Below are 23639 nucleotides of genomic sequence, written 5' to 3'. Positions count from 1 at the left end.
TCTCGTGCTCTCTACTGTAGACTACTCGTCTACAGGGCTACCCTCCAAATTGAAAAATTACCTTAAATGAGTACCCATCGACTAAAATGTGCTGAGGTTCCGCACGAGCCTCAGCATGTGCCGAGCTGAAAATGAGACCACGCTCTCACAGCGCTAATTCCTCAGAAACGTTACTACAAATGCGCGTTAAATAAATAAAGAAATATCTGTGGGTTAAACTGAAAGACAAAAGAGTACAAAGACATAATGAGCGCACCCAGCATGAGAGCAGCACCATCATCACCAACACATGTTTCTGTCAAACTGTCACCTACTTTCAGACTTAAACCAAACCTTTAAAAAAAAAGAAAAGAAACTCTACTGTATGTAAACCGAGGATGTTTCCATCCGTTTGGTTGAAGTGAGGAAATCGGCTCCTGAAAGATCAAAAAGCACAAAGAAAACCATCTATATTCTGTCACTTTTGCGGCACAGTTAAACACAGGTCATTAAAGTTTCATCTTTTTAATGTTACGCGCTCTACAAGGTGACAAAATCTTAACCGGTTGTTAAATGATGCAGAAAGCTTTGGTTTTATTGTTCAAAAACTTTACAACTAATGGAAATGTCACAAAAATAATCTCACTGACTTTGCATGGTTGCAGAAAAAAATGTCAAAATGTGTTGATTTAAAAAAAATAAATGAATCAGGTTTTTAGTCATTAGATCGGATATGTGATTGCCCTTTGCATTTAGCATTATTCGGGTGGTTTAGCAAGTCTAAAGAGGCATTTGGTCGGCACATCCCAGTGCACAAAGTCGTTGCATGCTATAAATAAATAAAATTAAATTAGATGCTTGCCCAGAAAAGAATTTATTTCTTGGCGCTTTAAGTAATAGCAGGAAAAGAGGGGGAAAGCCCTACTCAGAGAGCAGCTAGAGAGGACAGACGAACCCTTTGAACCATACAGTCACCATTTGGCCTATTTCTGCCTCAGCTGATTGTATCCCCCCACCACCGCCGCCGCCGCCACCTCCACCCACACATATATACACACACTTCCCTACTTTTGGCTGCCTGCCAAGAGCTGTCATTGCCTCTACAGTATCAGTTCTGCTGTATCTATATCCAGAGCTGTGCGGTTGCCCGTGCACAATGTGGTGGGTCTGCAGACGAAGAAGCGCTGGCAACTCCTCACTTGAAAACTTCAAAACTTTAGTAAAAAGTGGAAAATGATTAACTACTTTTTTTTTTTTTTTTTTTTTTTTTGCACAAGAGCTCATTTTCAAATTTATCCATGCATTTATTTATATAGCATTCAATCACACCATAGTGCCTTCTCGCACTTTATGTAAATGAGTGCAAGATCTGAGGTAGATTACCTTGGACTACATTAAATGTAGAGTAAAACTAGAATTGCTTTCAGTCAGAAACTACAATTAACGGAACGTTTCTCCTTCTTTTTTTTAATCTATGAAAAAACATATACGTAATTAAACTTACTTGTCTTTTAACTTTATCGTCTCACAAAATGAAAGCAGCTGAGGAAGGCAGTGAGAAAAGTAATCTCAGGCTTGCGTAAATGATAACTAATTGGAAATCGGTGTCATCTGTGGTGTTCGTCTGGACAGGATCTTAGCATGGGGATTTTCTTAATCATTTCTTGAGTTCACTCAACAAATAATATCCTCATTCTGACACCCCATTCAGGGAAAAACAGATGACCTAATGGAAAAGCGCTACTAACCTCTGTATGGTGTCATTTGGCAGATAATGCAGGCTTGATGACTTCAAGTCCTGTGGTATTTTGAGGTAAGTTTATTCGCCTAAATAGCTCTTGTTGTGAGATTTCCCTAATTGATCCAATTTGTCCGTTTGAAGTCAGTACTTATTAAGTTTTATGTGGAAGATTTAACAGGGTGGAAGAGAGGATTTTGGAATCACAAAATAAACAAGTATGTAAATCAATGCACCTGAGTGCAGTAAAAAAAAACTGCATGCTTCAAGTATTTCCTGTTGTTTAGCGATTCCTGTCTTCTGCATTTCTTTCTCCAGTTGTTTCTTTGGCTCAGCTTGGCTTCTTAGCAATAACACATGTGTAGCAATTAAATAATCTTCACACTGTTGTATGGGAACAGGTAGAAGCCTGGAGAACGTAACTAAAATGTTGAAATATTTGAAATTATCTTTTCAAAATGCTTTTTTTTTCATGTGCACATTAATTTTTTTTACATTTTGCTCTGAGCGTATACACTTCCTGTAAAATTTCACAACAGAAATCAGAGTTCCCCTTCTTTCTTACAGTTTTACTACCCAGCTGTATTCCCTGATTTCCACTCATGTCTCCAACCTTAATAAACTCAGTGTTACCTTTGACTGACTTGAAAGCAGAAAATAATGGGCCCTAAGCACTAAATCTTTACAGGGTATTGACTGTGAGATGAGGAGGGACATTGGGATGGCCACCAACCAACTTCTGCTGAAAGTTCTCATCTCGTGTATCATTTTGATTTATCATATAAAAGAGCAGAGACAAACGAGCAGGATAACAGTGATAGGTTTTTGAAGTACAAAAAGCAGAGGTGGCATAGTGCAGATAGTAGTGTTAAAAAATACTCCAGTAACAGTTGAAGTACTGATTCAGCTCTATTCAAGTAAAAGTGAAAAAGTATCGGCATGGGCTCAAACTCAAAGAAAGTAATACGTAACTCTTTCAAGAGCAGTTTTTGTGCAACATTAACTGAACCTTGTGTTATGTTATTGTTATGTTGATAAACTAATATTAATACATAAGAATACAAACTTTATTTCATTCTAAATTTTAATTATAATAAAGGCACTCAGTGTTAAATAGTTAAGTAGAACATGGACATGGAAAAAGATGGAATATAGAAACCACAGCCCTTTTTTTTTCGTTCCTCCTCTGTAGAGTGACTTTGCCTCTAAACAGGAAAATTAATAGGGAAGAGGCTACAATGGGATTCAGCAGTCGGGAGAACCTTTAAATGCATCACAGTGTAGCCAAGCTAACCTGTTTATCCTGCACTAAACTGCTGAGTATTTTCATGCAACCTTTAAATAACACAGTTAGTCGACCTCAGTTTCACAATATGAAAAAAAGCATAATGTCACATGTACAGACTCAATATCTGATTTAAAAACACGAGGACTTACATGTAAGCTTTAAATTTCCAGTTTCTCGAATACTACTGAGCAGTCCTTACCTTTACATCTAACTTCTCTTCTTCCTCTCCTTATCTTTCTCCATCTCTGAGTGAAGTTAGCTCTTTTTCTTTTCTGTCCCTGTGAAATGCAGCAGCCGAACCTTTAGCTAGCAACACACTGTTTGACAACATGCACACGAACAGGTTGTGTGTCTGCTGATATTTGTTGAGCTGATAGAAACGTTGCATTTGAACCTACCTGCCACTTAAAAAATGATACTGTCTTCATGCTTTTTGCTCCTCTTTTGTAGCGGTAGCTAGTTGCCCAAGTACTGCAACAGCAACTTATTGGCACCCGCAGTCGTTTATTTATATCGATAAATGAAAACACCGGCCCACTTTAACCCCTGACTTTGGCACACAGGTTTGCCTCCTTCATCTCTTTTTACCCGGTGATTAATCCACAAAGAGGACTGCCTTTCATGTGTTACTGTTTAGACTCAGCAAATCCATTATACGTAAAGCAAGGAGCTCATTTTGAAAATGTAAGGAGTAGAAAGTACAGATATTTGTTTTAAAATGTAGAGATTAAAAGTATAAAAATATTCAAGTACAGATACATGAAAATTCTACTTAAGTACTTCCCACCTCTGCCAAAAGGTAGGTTTGTTCCGCATGCATGTATATATATTAGCCCTGCAATACTCTGTCTCCTATTCCACCAGTAAAATTCCAGGAAAGCCCGGTCTTCTTTTTTTCCCCTTTAAAAAAACCCCCAAAAACTTTTTACCTGTTACCAAAAAAGAAGGAAATAAAAAAGCAGGGTATCAAGTGTCAATTCTATGTCTAGATTTTTTGTTTAGAAATGACCTTAAACCTCAGTCTACCAATCGCACCCCCCGGGCAGCAAACTACAGCTAAAATGAGTTTTCCTGCTACAGTCCAGCAGCCATCTTATCTCTTCCTCTCTTAAACTATAAATGCATTTACAGCACTGTAAAAAGGATGTGAATTGCTGGATTCCCAGCAGCTGGCTGAGCAACAGTGTGTGGTGGTCGCAGGGGTAAGGGTTCAACTGCTGGTCAAAGTTGCAGGTTTGTTGCTCTGTGCTTGTTTTCTCTTCCCAGCACACAGGGACTAAAGCTAATATAGTATGTAAATGAGCTAGCTGGCAGTGGCATGCCCTTAGCCAGGTGATGTCCCTCTATCGGCTTGTCCAACTTCAAGACCAAGGTGCCTCAACACTGCAGGCCCAGTAAACTGAGTCTGTTCTCACTGGTTATTTCTCTGAAGTCAAGGAGAGAGCATGCTTGGGTGTTATCTTTTTAAAGCCAGACTGGTCTTTTCCTAGCCCATACCACAGAGGTGTTCAATGGGGAAATACTAAATTACTGGTTTTGTAAGCAAATGGACAAAGATTGTGTTGGAAAATTAAGAAACAAATCTCTATTTTCTAGTACAGTTTGACAAACTTGTTGCTACCAGCTGATTTGAGTGAAGTTTCCTTGATTCCTTGGACTTGTGACAAGTGTTAAATATAGACATTCTTTAGCTATATTGTTTAGCCTATTACAATGCCAAGTTGACATTAACATTGTTGGAATCTTGTAATTTATGTACAGAAGCTGTCAAATTTTGCATTTCCATAAATGTGTTTACCGCTTACACTGTGACCACACTGGAAAGATCCAGACTCCTGGGTGGCTATTTGACAAACTCTGCCAGCTTCTGTTTTATGTTGGACTGATTTGGAAAACTTGTCACGGGTGATGGAGCTAGTTTGACGTTTTTAGGCAGTGGAAATTTAACAGTAACAGTCTCTAGCCTCAGATGCAGATGAAGTAAGTCTTAGAATTGAGTTCCCTTGGAAGAATTAAAAGAGCAAGAAAAAAGAAAACGTTGCTTTTGCAGCCACCTTTTACATTACATTTACCACATAATGCTTGTGAATTATTGTGACTGTATGCTTGCTTAACAATATCATTTAAAAGCTACTGTTAGTCTAATTTAGAATGCATGGTAACTCATTCTCAGTGGATGGGTGGATGGACTGCTTCTGCAGCCGTGGAGTTCTTTGGTAAATCTTTTAGTTGCTCTTCTGTGAGTCATTTTGAGTTACACATTAACTTAATCCAGCATGGTACTTACAAGTTGCTATAGGCTGACCTTGAACTGAATGCCATATCGATTATATTTAGAAGTCTGACCTCACATGTAGTTCTGGTATGAGGTGTGGTTACTGATAAGACTGATAATTGCTACTTGATGGTTAGTAATCAGTAGTAAAATCCAAACATTTTAACATTGTCATGATATAATTGTGTGCAATTAACACTTTAACATCCAGCACTGATATACTTTGTTTAGGCTGAATGCCGCATAGTAGTGGCAGTCTTGAAATCTCTAACAGCTAAACAATGTAGGCTATTTGGACGTAACAAAAATAAAAATTAAAAAAAATGTTTTTGGTTTTTTTTATAATATTCACTGTATCTCACCTGAAATTGCTCATATGTATTTTAATTCAGATCTGGCTTAGGTTATTTATCCAAGCTGCATCTTTGTGAGCGTTTTTAACCAAAAAAACACGAGTAGCGTGTTCAACTTCTTTATTTAGGCTGAAAATGCTCATTTAATCCTAATGGGTTTTTTTTCTATTGATCAATATACATTCTTAGGCTACAGAAGAAGATTGTTTACATAAGCACATATTAACTGATCCCTTTGGTTGTTTTAAAAGAATCTTGCTTAGAAAACACTCACATATATAAATGAGTCATAAGCTCATTTTCATGTGTTTTTCTTTGTCAGGTTCTTTGTTTCCTACATTTGTACGCTTTTTCAGGATGGATATGGACAGATCTTTTGTTTCTGTCCAAACAGCGTCTATTAATACCGGATCTAGATACTTGTAAGAAAAGCCCCACTTTGGCATTTTTGTGGCAACCTAATTCACTTCCTGCCACTTCACACCAAAATAGCCTCCAGTGGTTCCTCTGTGCATCCAGCTCTTGCTTCCCGTCCTGCACTTTTTTATCCTCTTCCACGTATCCCGACACAAGCACACATCATCCACCCAAGACCCTGAAGATAGCCTCATTTCTAAGGATTTCAGGAAACATGGGTACATGTCAAAACCTCATTTTCTTTTCTCATTTTGAATGTACAGGGGTTGAAAGCAACATCGAAAACCCTCAACATCTTTCACCTCTAGGATCAACCTGAATCGTATTTTCTTTAGTTTCCTGATAACTTTTTACTTTTCCTTACACTTCCTTACACACAAATATCTTCACTTTCTACTCCTTACATTTTCAAAACAGCCTGGTTACTTCAGGTTTAACACATTTGAGGGGAATTAATTGATTATATTACATCAGTGGTGGGAACAATAATGCATACAAGACAGTCCTGTTGGTATTTCCATCACCAGTGCTTATTGCACACAGTGAGTTTATAGTGTTATACTCAGGGGTTAAAGTGGGCTGGAGCATCTGGAATGGTAATTTTGGTGCACGTGTCAATAAGTTGTGGTTGTGGTACTTCAGTATCTCATTCAGGACAGAGAAGAGGAGAGAGCTCAAAGAGTAACATTTTTTAAGTGGCAGGTAATTTCAAATGCAACATTTTAAACACCTCAACAAATATCAACACACACGCAAACTGTATCTGTGAAGTTTATGATAAAACCGCTAGCTACGTTTGCTTTATCCCCCAGAGAGAGAAAAGAATGAGCTAACTTCACTCAGAGGTGGAGAAAGATGTAAGTGAGACAGGACATTAAAGTAGTTTTAAAGGTAAGAACTAATCAATGACATTTGATAAAGTGGAAATTTAAATCTTACACAAAATATCACAATTAATTTCAGATTTGTTCAGATTGGTTCTCTGCTTGATGATTTTTTATATTGTGAAAGTCTTTAAAAACAAATTTAAATGCTGCACTATTACGATACAAAAATACAATACTAACTGTTATTGTTCAAAGTTTGTATGGAAATATCAGAGTTTTTTTGCAGGCTACACTGGTTAATTAGCAGTACTGTGGTGAAGTTTACATTAGATTAATTTGGCAGGTGGCGGATTAGTTAGCTTTTCACAAAACAGGTGGTAGAAGAGCTACTTTTTACTTTTATACTTGGAGCACATTTCAGAGTCTACACTTTTTCCACGTCAGTAAAGAAGTTGTATCAGTACTTCAACTTTAACCAGAGCATTTTTTTTAACACAGGTATCTGCACTTCTACTTAAGTGAACAATGTGTGTACTTTTGCCACCTCTGGGCGTTTGCCAAAGTGCGCTAAACAGGAATCAAGCGAACATAATGGGCTTTAAAATTTGAATAAGGTCATATGTTTTCCAGTAACATACACAGAAACTTCAAAATCAGGGTGGTGTCTCTGTAAAAACAAAAAATAATAAGATATCAGTTGCCAGGATGTTAATACTAGCTACCCTTTGACACGTTGACTAAAAATCTGATAGTACTAAATGAAAAAGAAACACTCTTAAATTATACTTGCGTTGATCTCCTCTTGTTTCAGTGCACACTTCAAGCCAGGTTTCTCTGTTGTCAAGACAATTTGAAAGTAGAGGGAACTGGTCAGAAAGAAATACAAGGAAGGAAGCAAATACGGGAAAGGCGAACTAACATGCCCAGAATCTCCTAAGAAGCAGAAAGCTCTGGAAAAGACTTCATCATTCAGAGAAAGTAATACAAAGGCGAGGGAGAAATAAACAGTACATGAGAACAGGGAACAGTTAGGGCAGGAAACTGTCTATGACCTACTGGACAAACAAATTGGTTTGCAGGCAGAATGGATTAAGAGGTTGAGCTTGGCAAAAAAAAAAAACAAGGGTGACTGATGTTGCAATGTGAGCTCATCCATTTTGAAGGGGGGCTGAATTTAGAGGCTTCGTGTGGAATTGTATTGTGTATTTTCCCAGTCTGTGTGTGCGTGCACTTGTGTACGTGTGTGCATGCAAACACGCTGCAAGTCAATATTTGTCTGCTTTGCCACGTCCCTAGACATCCCATTCGGCGCAACAGACCGTAAAGCTGTCAAATGCGACCTGAATATTCTGTCTTCATCTGCTTCCTTTTTCTCTCCCTCTCTCTTCCTCGTGCTCTCTCGCTTCCCTTTGATTTCTTTTTCCTTTCCGTCGATAACAATATCATCGAAAGCAAACATGTTCGCTTTTGCGCTTTTGATGGCTTGTCTACCCCTCCACCTCCCATAGAATATCTCGTCTTATCTATATTGCCATGTTTGCTCACACCATAAAGTCATTTCTGCCTGTGTAAGTCTGTTTGATACTTGTGAGAACCAGTGCATGTTTTATGGGTAGTGCAATATCATCTACTAGGACATTAAGTTTTTCCGTGTACAGCTACTTGGTTTTTGCTAGGTACACTTTGTAATTACACCATATCAGTTCCTTTTACTACTATAGCTATTTGTCTTCTCATGTCCTGTTGCAGATTCCACACTTCTTATTTGTCCCATTAGCAAACAAGAGGGCTTCAAGACTTGAGGGTAATTTAGGCCATATAGCCCATGAATCTGCAAGTTTATCTAGCTAATGGCATTTCTGTCCTAACTTTAGTACTTTGCCACTCTGCTACAATTGGATTAGCGTTCCTTTATGGGAGCTGTCACTTCCTTATAGGTGAAACCAAAGTTTTGCTCTTCTACTTGGCTCTCTGTGGAGCACATCACCTGCCATGACTACCAGTCCATCAGTCGATCTCACGCTCTACATTAGAGATTTGCAAATTCCAGCATTTAAGGCAACTCAACCCAGAAGGAGCAATCCATTATTTTCAAAAAACAAAACGTGAAGGTGGAGAGGGTGGAGAACTTCCTCCATGCTGCTTCACATATGCCTGCAAACTGCCCCAGTGCATGCTGTTAATCATGTTTGATGAGGCAAACAGAATCACATCATCTGCAAAACTCAGGGTTTCAGTTCTGACTGTACTGTAAGTGATGGCAATTTTACAATTTTTGTGTTTACATCTTTTTCACCTTGAGGCCTTCATATTTAATATTTATGTAGCATAATGCCTGCATCTGAAAAAGATTGTTAAAAGGACTTAAACCCCTTTTAGCTGTACTCGTGCTGTGTGACCTGTGTACTGTTGTGCTTATAGTCGTGGTGCGTTATTGCCAACTCATCCTGTTTCTGTGTGCCTGCGTGTGAGTGTGTTTTATTATTTTGAGAGGCAGCCTGGCGCAAGCCCAGACTTTTTCCAAGCCTTGATAAAAACGTGCTGGGGGCATGGCGATATACACCTACTCCACTACAGGGTACAGGCAGTACTGTGGCCTGTCCTCTCCAATTGGCAGCCTGTGTGCTGCTGTACTGCTGATAAGAGGTTGGTGTAAATAAAACTGTACAGCAGAGCTCGTTATAACGCTGAAGGTAGAGGGTGCAAGGGAGGGAGTGGGGGATGAGAGAGCGTGTGGTGTCTGTACTCATTGTTCTGACAGCATACTGCGTCTGTGTGTGTTCCCATGAATGCGTGTATACTTGTTGTGCTATTTGTGCGTGTGTGTGAGAACCTGATTGCGTTTTAGATGCTGCAAATAAATCTCCTTTTTCTTTTCTTGTTGATATTTTGTCATTTTGGCCAACGTTTCGGTTTATTTTTAAAGGTTAAGATTAACAGTGTAAATCTAAAAATACACAGCAGAAATATTTTTTTTGTGGTTGTGATAATAAATGTAAGTCCTCGGAAGTGTGGTGAGACCAATATGTGCGTATGAATGTGTTTCTGTGTGTGTGTGCGGGAGTGGGGGGAGGGGGCGAATGGGGCTGTCTGTGTGTGTTTATGGATTTTTGCTGTTTTTTGGTACTGAGAGTACTTTCTTACGTAAGCCATTTATGTAGGCTCAGTGAACAGCCAGGCTATGTTTTTGTTGGTGACTGTGCTTGTCTGCCTCCCTCCCTCTGTCACACACACACACACACACACACACACACATTCTGCCTCCCTAATCTGCCTCTCTGCTCTCTCGCCTGCCCTGTTTACACTGCTAAAAAAACCCACCGAGTGTGATATTGGCCGGCCATCGACATATACACTGTAATTAGTCTTTTTAATTTCCCATTTAGCCTCTCTGACTCTTGAGAAAAGATCCTTCAGACACTTCCAGCAGAAATATGTGCGCATACAGAAAAGTATGTCATGCAAACAAATGTTGCACAAGGGGATTAAAGTGGGTGAAAAATCATGTGTAAGATTATGTCATGTCAAGTTAACTTTCCTACGGCTATTTTTGTGTGTGTGTGGGGGGGGGGTCATCCATCCTAGAAGACTTTCTGGGCACTGCAACGTCTCAGTGGGCTTTTAATGTCTAACCTAACTTTTTCAGGTCACTGTGGTCCGTTCTATGTGTGCTCTAATGGGGATTTTTTACTTGAGACACCTTTTTAGGCCAGATGGCAATACCTGCTTAACAGAGCATACAAAATAGATTTCCAGATTAAGCTTCTCTCGTTAGAATCCAGCAGATCATTTTCATATTAAAACTTGAGAAAACCTGAACATGTTCCTTTGACATTTTCAATAAACTATTATAGTTGTGGTAAGCTGAAAAAAAATGCTCAAATTAGAAGGTAGTTTCACAAAGTCTGACAAACATGCTATTGTCTAAGCATAACTGTTGCCCTTTAAAGTCAGTAAAACCACGATAACGTTTAGAGAAATGTGGTGTAAAGTCAGGGAACTCCAAAATTGTTACATGCCTAGCTAACACGAAGCTTGGTATATTATCTCCGTTGTCACCCTTGCACACGGTAGTGCACGCCAAAAGTCATAGCTGCTGACACACAGTGCACTTTGGTAGTGCTTCAGCTGGTTGCCCATCACCAAATTTTTGTAACGTGGCATGCACAGCGAGGCTGGCGCGTATGCAAATTGGACGAGCTGGATTCTGTGTGCAGATCGCTCTCTACAGGCTTCCATGCAATCCATCAGTGCGGGAGTATAGGGATTCCCAGTTGGCTCAAAATTCTTAAAGGGGGGTTGTTGCAACAGACTGCAGCCTCTTACACTCGACCTAGTGTGCACCATCTCTTCTATTGTTTTCCAGGGATGCAGCCATGTCTTTTCCAGCTCAGTGACACCTCTAATTTGAAAGGAGACGTTAACAAGTGTTGATATAATTTGCGCACGCGGTGACCAATGTGTGTACAATTACCACAGGTTATTTTTTGCAAGTCTGCACTATTAATACAACTGCTGATACTACTGTGTTTACTGCAGTCAAGTTAAAAAAGACATCTGGTAAATTATTCATAGCTGAACAGTTTGTTTATTGTGGCTTTGTTTTAGTTGTCTGTTGCTACATGTATTGGATTGTACAGAACTCTCTGTGCACAGCTCCATTGTTAAACTGTTAAGTATGTGTTGTGTGCGTCTGTCTGTGTGTATGCTAAATAGTGTCATGCCAACTCATGCAAGTGGTCATGTAAGGCCTTTTGACAAGATATTCTCATGACTGTGTTGCAGGAAACAGATGGACTTGGCATGACTTTGCCGATTTTTAAACACTTGCTCGTTTAATCCTGTTTTTCTATTTAGTTAAGAAAGAAAAAAATAGATAAACTGTTTCATGTGTTGCAACGGGCAGATTGATGGCTTCATCACATTACAAAATGGCCAGTGGTTGTTACAGAAGAAAAATATTTGTTTCTTTATCTCCCATACAGGATGAAATGTTAAACTCTGGTATCAACATTGTGGCCTAGTTTTTTGTTTTTTTGTTTTTTTTCATACATTGCTATGAGCACAGACAGACTCTCTAACTCTTATGTTTAATTCTGTGATTGTCTTTGATGAAAGATTCTGTTTAGACTGCGATCCCCAAAGGGGGGGCCATCTGTTGCAATCTTAGCATATATGATCTACCTGTGAAAGTGGGTTGGGACAACAAGTAAGTGTCAAGTGTGGGAATGTAGTTTTTTTTTTTAAAAAAAACAAAAACAAAAAGCTCCTCTGCTGCTGCAGGAAAAACAGAACTATCAGCCCAAACAAACAAGGCCTCTCTGTGTCTGACAAATTCTTTTGAATGAGAAGAGCTTCTGAATGGTGGCATTATGAGATCACATTGCTGAACTAGATGATGTGAGCGTGGCGATGTGCGTTGTGTGTGTGCTGCTGTACCCAAATACGTTAATCACACCCATAAATACCCAGATGGGCAGTGGGGTTACTTTCCTCCTCCTCAGCATCATAAGAGAACGATGGTTTTCATATTAGACTCAGATTTCATGCTCACATGGAATGAGTGTAATAGCAAATAAAACATTACACCATCACCACATTATTTAGGGAAATTGGAGAATGAGCACTTAGCATGTCAGGGGAAATTACAGGCAAGGGAACGCACCATCGCTTTCTTGGAAAGGCTGTGGGCTTATCCACGGTCTTCAACACATCTACATGCGATGACGACCGTGTCACTGCTACGGAAACCCATAACCACTAAGTTTACTGTAAGTGAAACACCCTTAAGTACCTACAGTCAAGTAGGCACAACGGTAACCACAATTTTAAAGTGTAGAACACAACAGAGAAACAGTGAAGAAAAATATGAATGAGAAGATTTGTGAAATTGTTTTTGCAAGCATTATGGGAACATTAAGCCGACTCAGGATGTTTACTTTTTGTGTGTTTTTGCACGTGCTTGCTTAAAAAAAAGGTTTTTGAGATACAGATAAACTCCTTGATTTTATAAATATATATATATATATATATATATATATAGGTTATTGATTTACTGTGTTGGGGAGTAACGGAATACATGTACCGCCCTTACGTATTTAAAATACAAAATATGAGTAACTGTATTCCGTTACAGTTACCGTTTAAAAAGGTGGTATTTAGAATACAGTTACTTTGTTGAAATAAATGGATTACAAGGCGGTACTTCCCTGTTTCATATTGTCGCGCGTCAGGACTGTTTGGGTTTTGTTTGACAGCTACGTTCTGTTGTTCCAGGCGGCAGCGTTACAGTTGCCATGGTTACAGGGTGACGCTCTCTCTCTGCGTGTTTCCTGGGTGAGAGAGGCCTTTTTGTTGTTGTTGTGCTAAGCTAATAGGCAGAATGCTACCGGTATAGCTCTAAAGAATGTAGCATCATAGGCAGCGTAGTCCGTGCTGCAGGGAGAATGGACTGCCATACCCGTTATGTGTCTGTGAGCGAGGGAGGGAGAAAAAGGAAAAGTACGAGCTGTCTTTGAGCAAAAACGGGAGCTGGAAGCATGTAAATATAATAATAACCACTGCAGCCAAGAAGAGTGCCTGAGGAGCCCAGTTGTAAGTAAGCTATTAAGACTCGACTGTACACCGTGTTCGTGTTTTCCTCCAAAAACAATAAGTTCCGTTGGAGCAGCCTTTCAACGCCTCTCTCTGTCTCTCGCTAGCAAAGTTGACCCAGACAACAAAGTAAAGCTAGTTTTCGGCTACAAGCCCGACACAAAACCCACCATATTAGCCAGAGGTCCCTTTACTACGGTTCGGAGCCGCGGACCTTCAGAATACGTTACTCTCATTGAGTAACGTAACGGAATACGTTACAGAATACATTTTGGGTCATGTATTCTGTATTCTGTAATGGAATACATTTTAAAAGTAACCTTCCCAACACTGTTGATTTAGTAGTTGTTTTGTTTTTTTTTTCCTTGACTTGACTTTCATGTTGGGCCCAACTTGATTTTCTGTTTTTTGTTGTTTTTGTTTTTTTTTAATAAAAATATATTTTTACCCAGTGCTCTTGACCATCTAAAATACCAATCTAATAGAAGGTGGGCTCTAACTTAAACTCCTCAGCAAAGGACAAAGACACCTTAAATACCCAGTAATGCACCAGCAAGGAAGAATACATTGAAATAAAATGGCATGGTTTTCAGCCTGTAAATGTACATTCCTCTAACTAGAATATGCATTTACAGAAACAATAGCCAATTTAATGTGCCCAGCGTACCAAGAGGTTATTGGAAAACAACAAAGCACTACCTGAAGGGAAGTCTCCTTTATCTGTGGGATAAGATGGATTAGGCGTATAGTGTATGTGGAACCATTACTTTAGTATTTGCTGCCGGGCACTGTAGGATGCTTACTTGTTGGGCACGGAGCTCTGTTCTCTTGTTCTCTTTTACTGTATTTTATTATGAAATAACTGAGCCAAACTGCTCTGCAACAGCAGTTGTGCAATATTGACAAAAGAGAAGTGAAAAAGGAAGTGGCTTCAGCGGCATGTGGCACCTGATCACCACTCTATCCCCATCTCCCCACACACATGTACACACACACACCAACCCATCATGCGTTGTGCAACTTTTATTATGTCAGCTAAAGCCTGAATCTGTGGAAAAGTAACATGGGAGTCCCCGCTAACAGCAGATTAGGCATTTGGAGATTCCTTTTTTTTTTTCTTCCTCTTTTCATCTTTTAGATTTTCTGACAGATAACTATTTACATCATGTTATTTTGTGAGTGCTCATTCATTTACATGTTCCCCTTTGAGCTTCTCTACGATGCCATCATTTTTGTTAGTTTTGTGAGAATTAAAATATGACTCAATTAAATTAAAGCTCAAGATCATTTCGGTGGTAAAAGAATTTTCCTTTAGACTCTACAGTGAGGATTTGAATGGGCCCCCCTGGTAAGGCAGTAGTTTATTATTTTAGGACACAAATCACAAGGGTAACAGTGTGTGTCTCCTCTATCCCAGCTCCCTTCTCCCTCTAACTAACAAGTTCACTCTCTTGTGATCAAAGGGGGCCTCAAGATTTATCACTTTAATTTGGCACCAAAAATGGCTAATGGAGGCTGTTACCAAGTGGAGGGGCCCCCCGTTAGCACTCAGCTGGCTAACTAGAGTGACGGTCATCTGGCTGGGTGGCTGCCTGGCGGTGTGTACCCTGGATTCTTGTGCTTCCACTTTTCCACCCCCCTTTGCCCTACATTGACCTCGCACAAGTCCATTCTCCTTGAAGCAAGGCACCATGCAGGCATTTCCTGACAATTTATGTCCTTGTGCCACAAGCAGGGGCATGCCCTGCACTAAAATCCTATCCCTGGACCATTTAGCACACGCCTCTTGGCCTCCCAGAAGAGTGGTTATAGTGCTGCACCACTGTCTCTCAGGCGAAATCGTTACTTACTGGTTACTATGCAAGTGTAAAGCTGACTACCTTGCAGACATCAGTGAACACCAAATTTCACATTTCCTATGAAATAACATGTTTTACAGTAGATCTACAGCAGCACAGTTACACATACTCCCATCTGGAAGCTGCAGCGCACAATCGCACTTTGGTCTGATGGCATATAAGAAGCCCATTGGCCGTTGAGGGGCACCTGGTAATGAATGTAGGGAGTTTGTAAACTGAAACTGTGTCGCTCACTTACTTATCTTACTTCTTAGATGAGGGAACTTAATTTAGCCTTGTTGCTACCTGGAAGAAAATCCACGTTTTAAACCTAAGACCTCAATTGAAATGATGATAACTAATGTAATGCATGCACGTGGTGGACAGGCTTCTATATCTAATGTAAAAACATGAATGTGTATTTACTTTGAGCTCTGTTTAGACTCTCAACAGCATATGATAGAATTGGAGTCAGAAGTTGCCTTCATAAAATTGTCTCAGTTGCTCGCTGCAAGGGTAATCGATGAGCTCAAATCAATAGAGGAAAAAGTCCAAGGAAGGTTAACAGAGCAACCGCAGCCTGTAAAAATAATAATTACAGTTTCCATGATAATGAATCAGAAGTTAAAGAAGCAAAAGAGGCGCTATCCGATTAATGCAAATCAGGAACATCAGTGGGGGTGTTTGGGGGGTGGGGAGTGTTCTGTCTACACCTCCACTACATGTCTTATTCCTCAAAGGTTAAGTGGATGCTTTTGCCGGCTAATTCGGCCATATGCTCATCTGTGCATTCGACACCAGCGCACCATACGCTCAAACAGCAAATTACGCCTCTTGAATATGCAGCCAATTAAAGAAGACATTGCTCCGCGGCTCACTCTCTTTAGTCACAAGTAGTTAAATGGAAATATATCTTGTGATGCTGCAGATGAATGCAGGATATGCCAGCGTTTATAGGTCGCATTACAGTGGCTTATGATCTTGTCACGCTCAGTGTACCATCTTTTGCATAACTTGTTGCATAAGCATGTTCTGGCAGGCACACTCTGTCGTGTACGGTCCGTGTTATTTCTCCTTTTTTTTAGGGTTTATTACAGTACAGGCCGTTCCCTAATGTCACTGTGGTTGCAAAACCACATAAGCCATCTTTCCCTGACTTTTTTTTTCTGTCATCTAAGAATTGGCTTCCTGTTTTCATTGTGTTCTCTTTCTCTCTCTCTCTCTCTGGAGGTGTCGTAACCCAGGAGGCTGTGCCAAGAACAAACCAAGGTCTAGTCAGTAGAGATTGCTCTGTGCTTGCACTGGAAACAGGCACACACCCACACACACGTAGAGTCATTCTGTACACACAACATCCAGATGTTAAACTGCGTGTGTGTGCATATGTGTTCTGGTGAAAAGTGTGTTGCATGTATGGTGCTCATTGCCAAGCAATAAAAATTCATTTGCCGGAGCCTGATCTGATTTGCCCTTCAACAAAACACTGGATGTGTACATGCCAGCTTCCTGCTTTTTTTTCTTTCCTTTTTTTTAAGTTGTTGTAAAAGGTTGTACACATTCACAAAGTGTAGGTGAACATGATAATTTAGACTACGGCTCAAGGGCTACTTACTTGATCTGCTTGAATTAACAGCGCGGAGCAACAAAACAGCAAGAGCACATGACAACAACTTTATGATTTTGAGTCAGTAGCCTACTTCAAGTTAATGGCAGGTGTGTCTACTAAGCCAATGCGATTTGTATGTGTGTGCACAACCACTGTTGATACGTAAGTTAGCTTATACGATAATTGATGTATGACAGTTACAATGACAGTTTCATCAATGTGTTAAACCTAAACATGGACTGTTAGCCATTTTTCTAATGTAATGTAATGGCAGGAATAGCTCAGTAGGTAGATTGGTGGCCCCATAATTGGAATGTCGGGGGTTTGAATCCCCTGAACAGCTACCCTGGGGTACCCCTGAGCAAGGTACCGTCCCTCCACACTGCTCCCCGGGTGCTAGATTGGTGGCTGCCCACTGCTTCACTGAGTGAGGTTAAATGCAGAGAGAAATTTCCCCATGGGGATCAATAAAGTATACATAAATATGCTAAAAAAAACCCCAAAAGACTGACCTCAAAAGAAAACAACAATAGTAGCTGATTTTTTTAAAAGGTTAAAATGATTGTCATGTCTGTCAGTGACCTCGCACATGGAATGTCCATCTTTTTCAGAAAGGCCCCTGGGCGGGATTTGTAACCAGGAAAATTTAGAGTAAGCTTGTTACAGATGGGAGAGTTTGCCTTTTGAGCATATGGCTGTGAAAGGCTCTATTTCACAAGAACCATTATGTTTCTCTAACCCTACTCAAACCGTATGATCCAGCCACCACCTCACCTCTCTCCTCCAAATATGGGTTCTGTCAGTGTTTTCGCTGCTTTGGTACAGGACGCTAGTGTTGCAGTTTCGACAATCGCTGGCAATCAACTTAATTTTAGATTAGACTACATTAGTCAGAAAAGGATATGACATCTTCTGTTGCATATTCATTCAATTTGGACCAGAAGCTGACCATTGTGAAAGTGGATAGATTGACTCATCAAGTTATAGCGCTAATTGTACTGCAGGCTTAATTATATCGTACAATCCGCTCATTAATCAATCAGATGTGGAAAAAATATGAATCTAAATTCTGGAAAAAAAAAAAAGACAGGCTGAAATAATGACAGTCAGGTCTTTATAGAATAATGTGAAAAAAACATTATCAGTCATTTTTCAGCATCTATAGCCAAATCATATAGATAACATTTGTAACCTGAAAAAGAAACTAAGTAATTCTCTCACAGGATATGCATCAAGATGAATGTAATTAAAATGAGTTTAAACCAATATTCATTCATTCAAGTCCTCTCCACTTCCTCAGTAAACTTAAAACGTGATTATTTGAGCCTTACCAATGCTTTCTCAGGCCAGTTATTAATGTTTTACTAGTTGAAATACCTTTTACTAGCATATTAGCAAATATATGGTCAAACATAATTGGGAAATCTTTTAATTAATTACTGGAATAAAGTGCTCCCTGGTGGACAAAACAAAGCTTTTACATTGCTGACATATCTTAATGTGTTTAAGTGTAAAGCAACAAAAAATATAAGAGTAAATAAACAGGTCAGAGTTTTGAGTGAAATGTATTTCTTTAATTTGTCTCATCTGAGCTTTAACCCTGTTTTCCCCTCACCAGTTCATATACATATTTTTTCAGTGTGTGTAATAAGCATCCACTTTCTGTCTCTTGTCCAGCTGGTGAGAAGGCCATCGTTTGTGACCAGTGTGGCGCCCAGTTCCAGACAGAAGAATCCCTGGAGGCTCACCGGCAGATCCACACCGGTATGAACGCACACACGCAGACATGTCATCATGACCGTGCACATAAACAGAAAGATTATGAGCTTCTCTGCTTGATTTTTGTCCTGAAAGCTCCAGCTGATTCTGTTCTCCATGGTGGAGGGAGTGAAATTCTTTTTAAATGGCGAGGGAAGAAGGAAGTCAAGTAATCAGATCAATTTTAAAAAATGAGAAAAACTGAGATCACGTTGAATTTTCTGATCCTCGTGATTCACACTCCCAGTCTATTTATTGTGTATTTTCACAAATCTGCATGCATGTCATGGTGAGGTGTGTTTAGATGCTCATTCAGCCTTCACAGGTAAAAACAGTCTTTTTCTAGATGATCATTTTTTAGCACAGTCTCAGAAATAATCCCCGTCTATACTAAGACGCATATAAGGGAACATCACATTTACACCTTCGTCATGTGTGTGTAAACATGAAGCAGAGGGTTGTTGGAAGATACTGCCTAGGTAGAACAGCAGTGGTTAAAAGAAATAAGGCCATAATAAGGTTGAATTGTTTCTGAGAAACTATTTCGACTGTTTCAAACCAAAAAGCATTCGTGTGGACGAACCCTCTTCCAGCCATCTCTGGCTAACTGGAGCCATGGATTGAGAGATAGGATAGTTCACATCATCTTGGATTAGTCCTACTTGCCCTAAATCAAGACAGACCCAACAGTAATCAACAAACCGCGAAAACTTGGCAGGCCAAAGTTGTTTATCAGTGCTCAGCTATGAAGATGGCAAGACGGGGATGATGTAGGTGCCAAGATGTAAATGGGAAGAAGTAAATCCCCCTTCAGCAGATGTGTGATGGCCCAAAATGGTTTTACTGCTAGTGATGAACTCTTTAATCTGGAAGCTGGATTGTCACGAATTACCTCCACTTTGTTTTGGACATGATGCGCCTTGAGCATCATGCAGCGTGCATCGTGCTCGGATGAATGAGGTCTTTGTTTGTTTATTTATTTTTTTAATTTCATGTTTTTTTTGTCCAGATATTCAAAACATTTTAGAAAACCACTCCAGGTCCATAATAATTAGACCCCATCCTCGAGTGCCTCACAGCTGCTAATTTGAGGGTTGTTGGAAAATATTGGTGCATAATATTACTCACGACGGATGTGGAGGACTAATTTGCAGCTAAAAACAAAAAAAAAAGCAAGGTGGTGCAAAGAGGTTAGCTTTGACTCATGTCTGTCAGTATATGCTTCATAACTTAGAAAGCAGTACTTAAATTGTTTCTGATTATTTTACACTCAGCCTTTATTAGATTTAAACCTTGTGAATAAGTGTGCACTTTGTGTTAAATATGGCGTAGCTGTGTGTTGTGGCATATTGTCCACATAAATGTCAGCAGCAGGTTTTATGCCAAAGCAGGAATTTGTCTGTGATAATTGAGTTGTAAGATGACATTATATGCTAAGGGCATTGTTACAGGAAAACTCATGAAGTACAAAAATGGAAAAAATGTCCATTGGCTGCAGTCTCTCTGAATGTGCTCAGTGGATTTTATGGCAATCTGCTCAGCAGATTTTGCTGTCTTTTCTACATGTAGACACTTTGGCCTAATGGGTGCATTGAATGAAAGGGGAAGGGATTACCAATAAACCAATCAACCTGACCATGTCAGCCTTTCTCAGATTTGTCAAACAAAAGGAAATGAGAGACGAGAGTGCTGCTAGCACACTGGGACCAGAAGCGGATCTCAAAAATAGCCACACTTTATCATTATCATCTTGTGTTTTGTCCTTCATCTGAAGCCGTGACCCCCAAGCTCCCAGTAGAAGCTCCCTTCGAGTGGCTCTACTTTTTCTTTGCTCTGCCACACACACACACATGCAGGGACCTCCTCAACATTTGACAGGGGAAGGTGGGGCAGTGTAGTCAGGAATTGGTGGCGGTGGGGAGAACTACTCCTAAGGGGCATGCCCTCAGCCAATCAGCCCATTGGAAGTAAAGAAGGGTTAAACGAGGCTAATGATTCAACAGCCATAACAGCGGAAAGGAGCACTCTAAATATAGGCATTCCAGTCTGGAACGAATGGAAGGGGTTGCGGGGGGGCAGCCGCAGCTCGAGCCAGACGTGTCTTCCAGCCAGACAACTGGAGCAGCAGCACCAGTAATAGTATAGTAATCATCCATGTGCTGGACCTCTGCGCGGAATAAGAGTGTGGAAAATCGGCTCTGGTGAAATGATGAGCCGGTTTAACTGCACCCTCTGATTTTCAGTTTCACTTTCTCTTTCCTTATACTCTGCTAGCCAGTATACGCTTACATTATGGAACACACTGCACTGAATTTGAACACCTGACCTTTGACATCCCTGTTCTAAAAGCACCCCCCCCCCCCCCTTCTTTTCTTTTAGCATGAATTTCTATGAGTCTTGTCAATGCAAATGACATATATCTGCATTTGACATCAGACTCAGTCAAGAATAAATTAGTTAACTCAGAAATGAAAAAGAAAATAATAAGAATTTGGTCTAAATTGGATTTGGGCACAAAAAGGTTAATTGTAGTTCCCTGTTGTAATTTCTACTACATATGTACATTGTTTCCTTGTGTTTCTAGTGTGATTGCTGATTTCATATGCATATAATGACATTCAAAGGTTAATTAGTCATGTCCAGGTTGACAGCGTTTAGCAAGTTGGTCCACAGTGACAGAATGAGAGACGTAAAAAAGTGTTTTCTCTGACTTGTATTACAAGAGTTCTTCTTGTATTCAGGAGAGCTCTATATATATTCAGTTTTAAAAGTTCCTAGAATAGGCAAGAATACACGAGATGCTACAGTATAGAGCTGGAGTCCCAAAATGTAACATTCATAAGGTACTCATCAGACAAGCAGCACCTGATAGAAGTCAGTAACATCTTTAAGCTTTTCTTTTAACTGTTTGGAAATGATCAATCAGGATCCATACCAGAATGCTATACTTTTATGGCTTGCCTGTAAGATATGCTAAAGGATTTTTTTTTCTTCAGACATTTTTAAAATGTATTATTTTATTAATTTAGTTCTGTTAACGTCCTTCAGCCCTAGAATTTTGGTGCGTTAGGATTCATATTAACTGAAAAAGGCTCTGACTCTCTTAATGCTGTGCTGCAATGGTTTGAGATGCTGATTGTTGTAATTCAATGCTAATTTTAAACGAGAAGAATAGAAAAGAAAAAGCAAATCAGTTTGAACCTGAAAGCCAATGTGGAGAAATTTATACAAAAATCCGTGTACAGTAGCCAAGACACAAAATATTAGAGAGTGCATGTGGTGGAAGCAGGGGGTTACTGAGGGCCATCAAAGCTAGTTTTGATCTCCGCCTGCCTCTTGGCAGTGCTTCAGCCCTTGGCTAATGTTCTCTGATGACAATATTTGGCCTCTGAAACTGTGGCTTTTTCTTGCTGCTTTGAATGGGAACCATTGTGGCATCTCTTCTGCTGGCCTGATCAGCTGCAGTCTGACTCAACCTCTGTCTCTTTCTCACTTTGTCTGTCCATGGCTTATTAAACAGCTGCCCATGCGCACACCTCTATCCTTACTCAAGTCTTATGTGACCCTAAATTTGGCAAGTCATCATCCAAAACCATGTGACAGTTTGGAGGCCGCTAAGGCATTCCTGAAGTTGTCAACATTGGCAAGCTTTTTTGCATGTGTGTGTAAGTGGGAGTGGGGGCTGGATGCCAGGGGATGTAGCATCAAAACATCATGTGGTTGAACTTGTGCAAATCCACATGTACAGATACGAAACACAAACTATTGCCTGCTTGGCTGTGTTGTGAAATACACGCACATTCACACAAATCCAGGAATGTCAGTGCTCAGGAGATGAATCCACTTGTGAGTTGTATTACGTCCACCGATGGCTAATTTTTGTCCCCAAACTGGATGCTATTGCATCAGAGTCGGTCTCTTTCTAAACTGGGACTCGCTTCATGGCATTTGTAGGCAAAGAACATCATCTGTCGGGCTTTCATGGAACTCTTATCTTTAACAAAAAAACCCTGCTGCCATTTATTTTGGTAATCCACTGACAGGTCTTATGCAGCATATGGAAACACAAATGTTTCACGAGTCAAAATCTTGCGATGTTAACCAGCTTCCAAGCAAACGTAACATATAGACACGCTTTTTTATGTTGAAAACTTTTATCAGGTGGCTGTCAGGTGATTGATAGGAAGCAGGTAGCAACATGATGTGGAGCAATCACAAACTCCTATTTTTAAGCTGTGTTTGGCAGGTAGGAATTATTTTTAAAAAACCCACAAATCTCAGTGACTCATTCGTTTAATCAAAGTTTCTAAATAACACTTTTTGTATAAACTTTGTTATTCATATTGCTCCATGGGTGACTGACATATTAAGACAGTTCAGACATAAGCAGTAAATCTGTTTCAGACATCAGTAGTGACTGCTACAGCAGTAGCAGTTGCTGCACTGCTAATTTTAACCCTGAAAAATGTCAAGCAAAGATTTCATAATATCTAGCTGGCATTTTCATATTTCTTACAAAATGTTTATTCTTTTTTTTTTAATGTGGTCGGGCTGTTGTGCAAGCAAATTTGAAACCATGTAGGTAGCCTCCAAAATGTTAAAAAGAAAACCATATAGAGATTTCACTTGGTGTTGTGCCAGACTGTAGCCTACTCAGTCAGCATTGTTTCTTTCAGAGACTTCCATTTCTTCACAATGCAAATTAACATTACAAGCAGGTGCATCCTCTTTTCCACTGGAAACATATACAGGCGTAGAGGGAAGCTTATTTTATTTAGTGTAAAACAATTATGTCAACGTCAGCATCAGCTTCAAATGATGCTGTTACACTGGTAATGTGGTTTTTCGAATATCCCAGGCTGTGCCAAAAACATTTGGCTACAATCAGCCAGTGTATCTGGCAGAAAAGCTGTAGCGGTCCATCAGTGCTGTATACAGTATCATTTCCTCTTTGTGATCAGCTGTA

At 39.8% G+C, this 23639-nt stretch overlaps 1 protein-coding gene across 2 annotated transcripts in view; it reads left to right on the top strand.

The window, feature by feature from the left end:
• zbtb16a (zinc finger and BTB domain containing 16a) overlaps positions 1–23639 on the top strand; it is a 137900-nt gene that overhangs the window by 67219 nt on the left and 47042 nt on the right. Inside the window, exons 4-5 of one of the 2 annotated variants that reach the window (XM_035905341.2) lie at positions 16540–16578; positions 18593–18679. In XM_035905341.2, the coding sequence (XP_035761234.2) occupies positions 16540–16578; positions 18593–18679 (126 nt within the window). The remainder of the gene's footprint in view (positions 1–16539; positions 16579–18592; positions 18680–23639) is intronic. The other variant, XM_006785089.3, reaches the window with a different exon arrangement.

Source organism: Neolamprologus brichardi, chromosome 10 (genome assembly GCF_056152115.1).
Source record: "Neolamprologus brichardi isolate AB-2024 chromosome 10, ASM5615211v1, whole genome shotgun sequence".
Lineage (NCBI taxonomy): Eukaryota > Metazoa > Chordata > Actinopteri > Cichliformes > Cichlidae > Neolamprologus > Neolamprologus brichardi.
The sequence above is the reverse complement of the archived record's forward strand: the minus strand, read 5'-3'. Positions and strand labels throughout refer to the sequence as shown.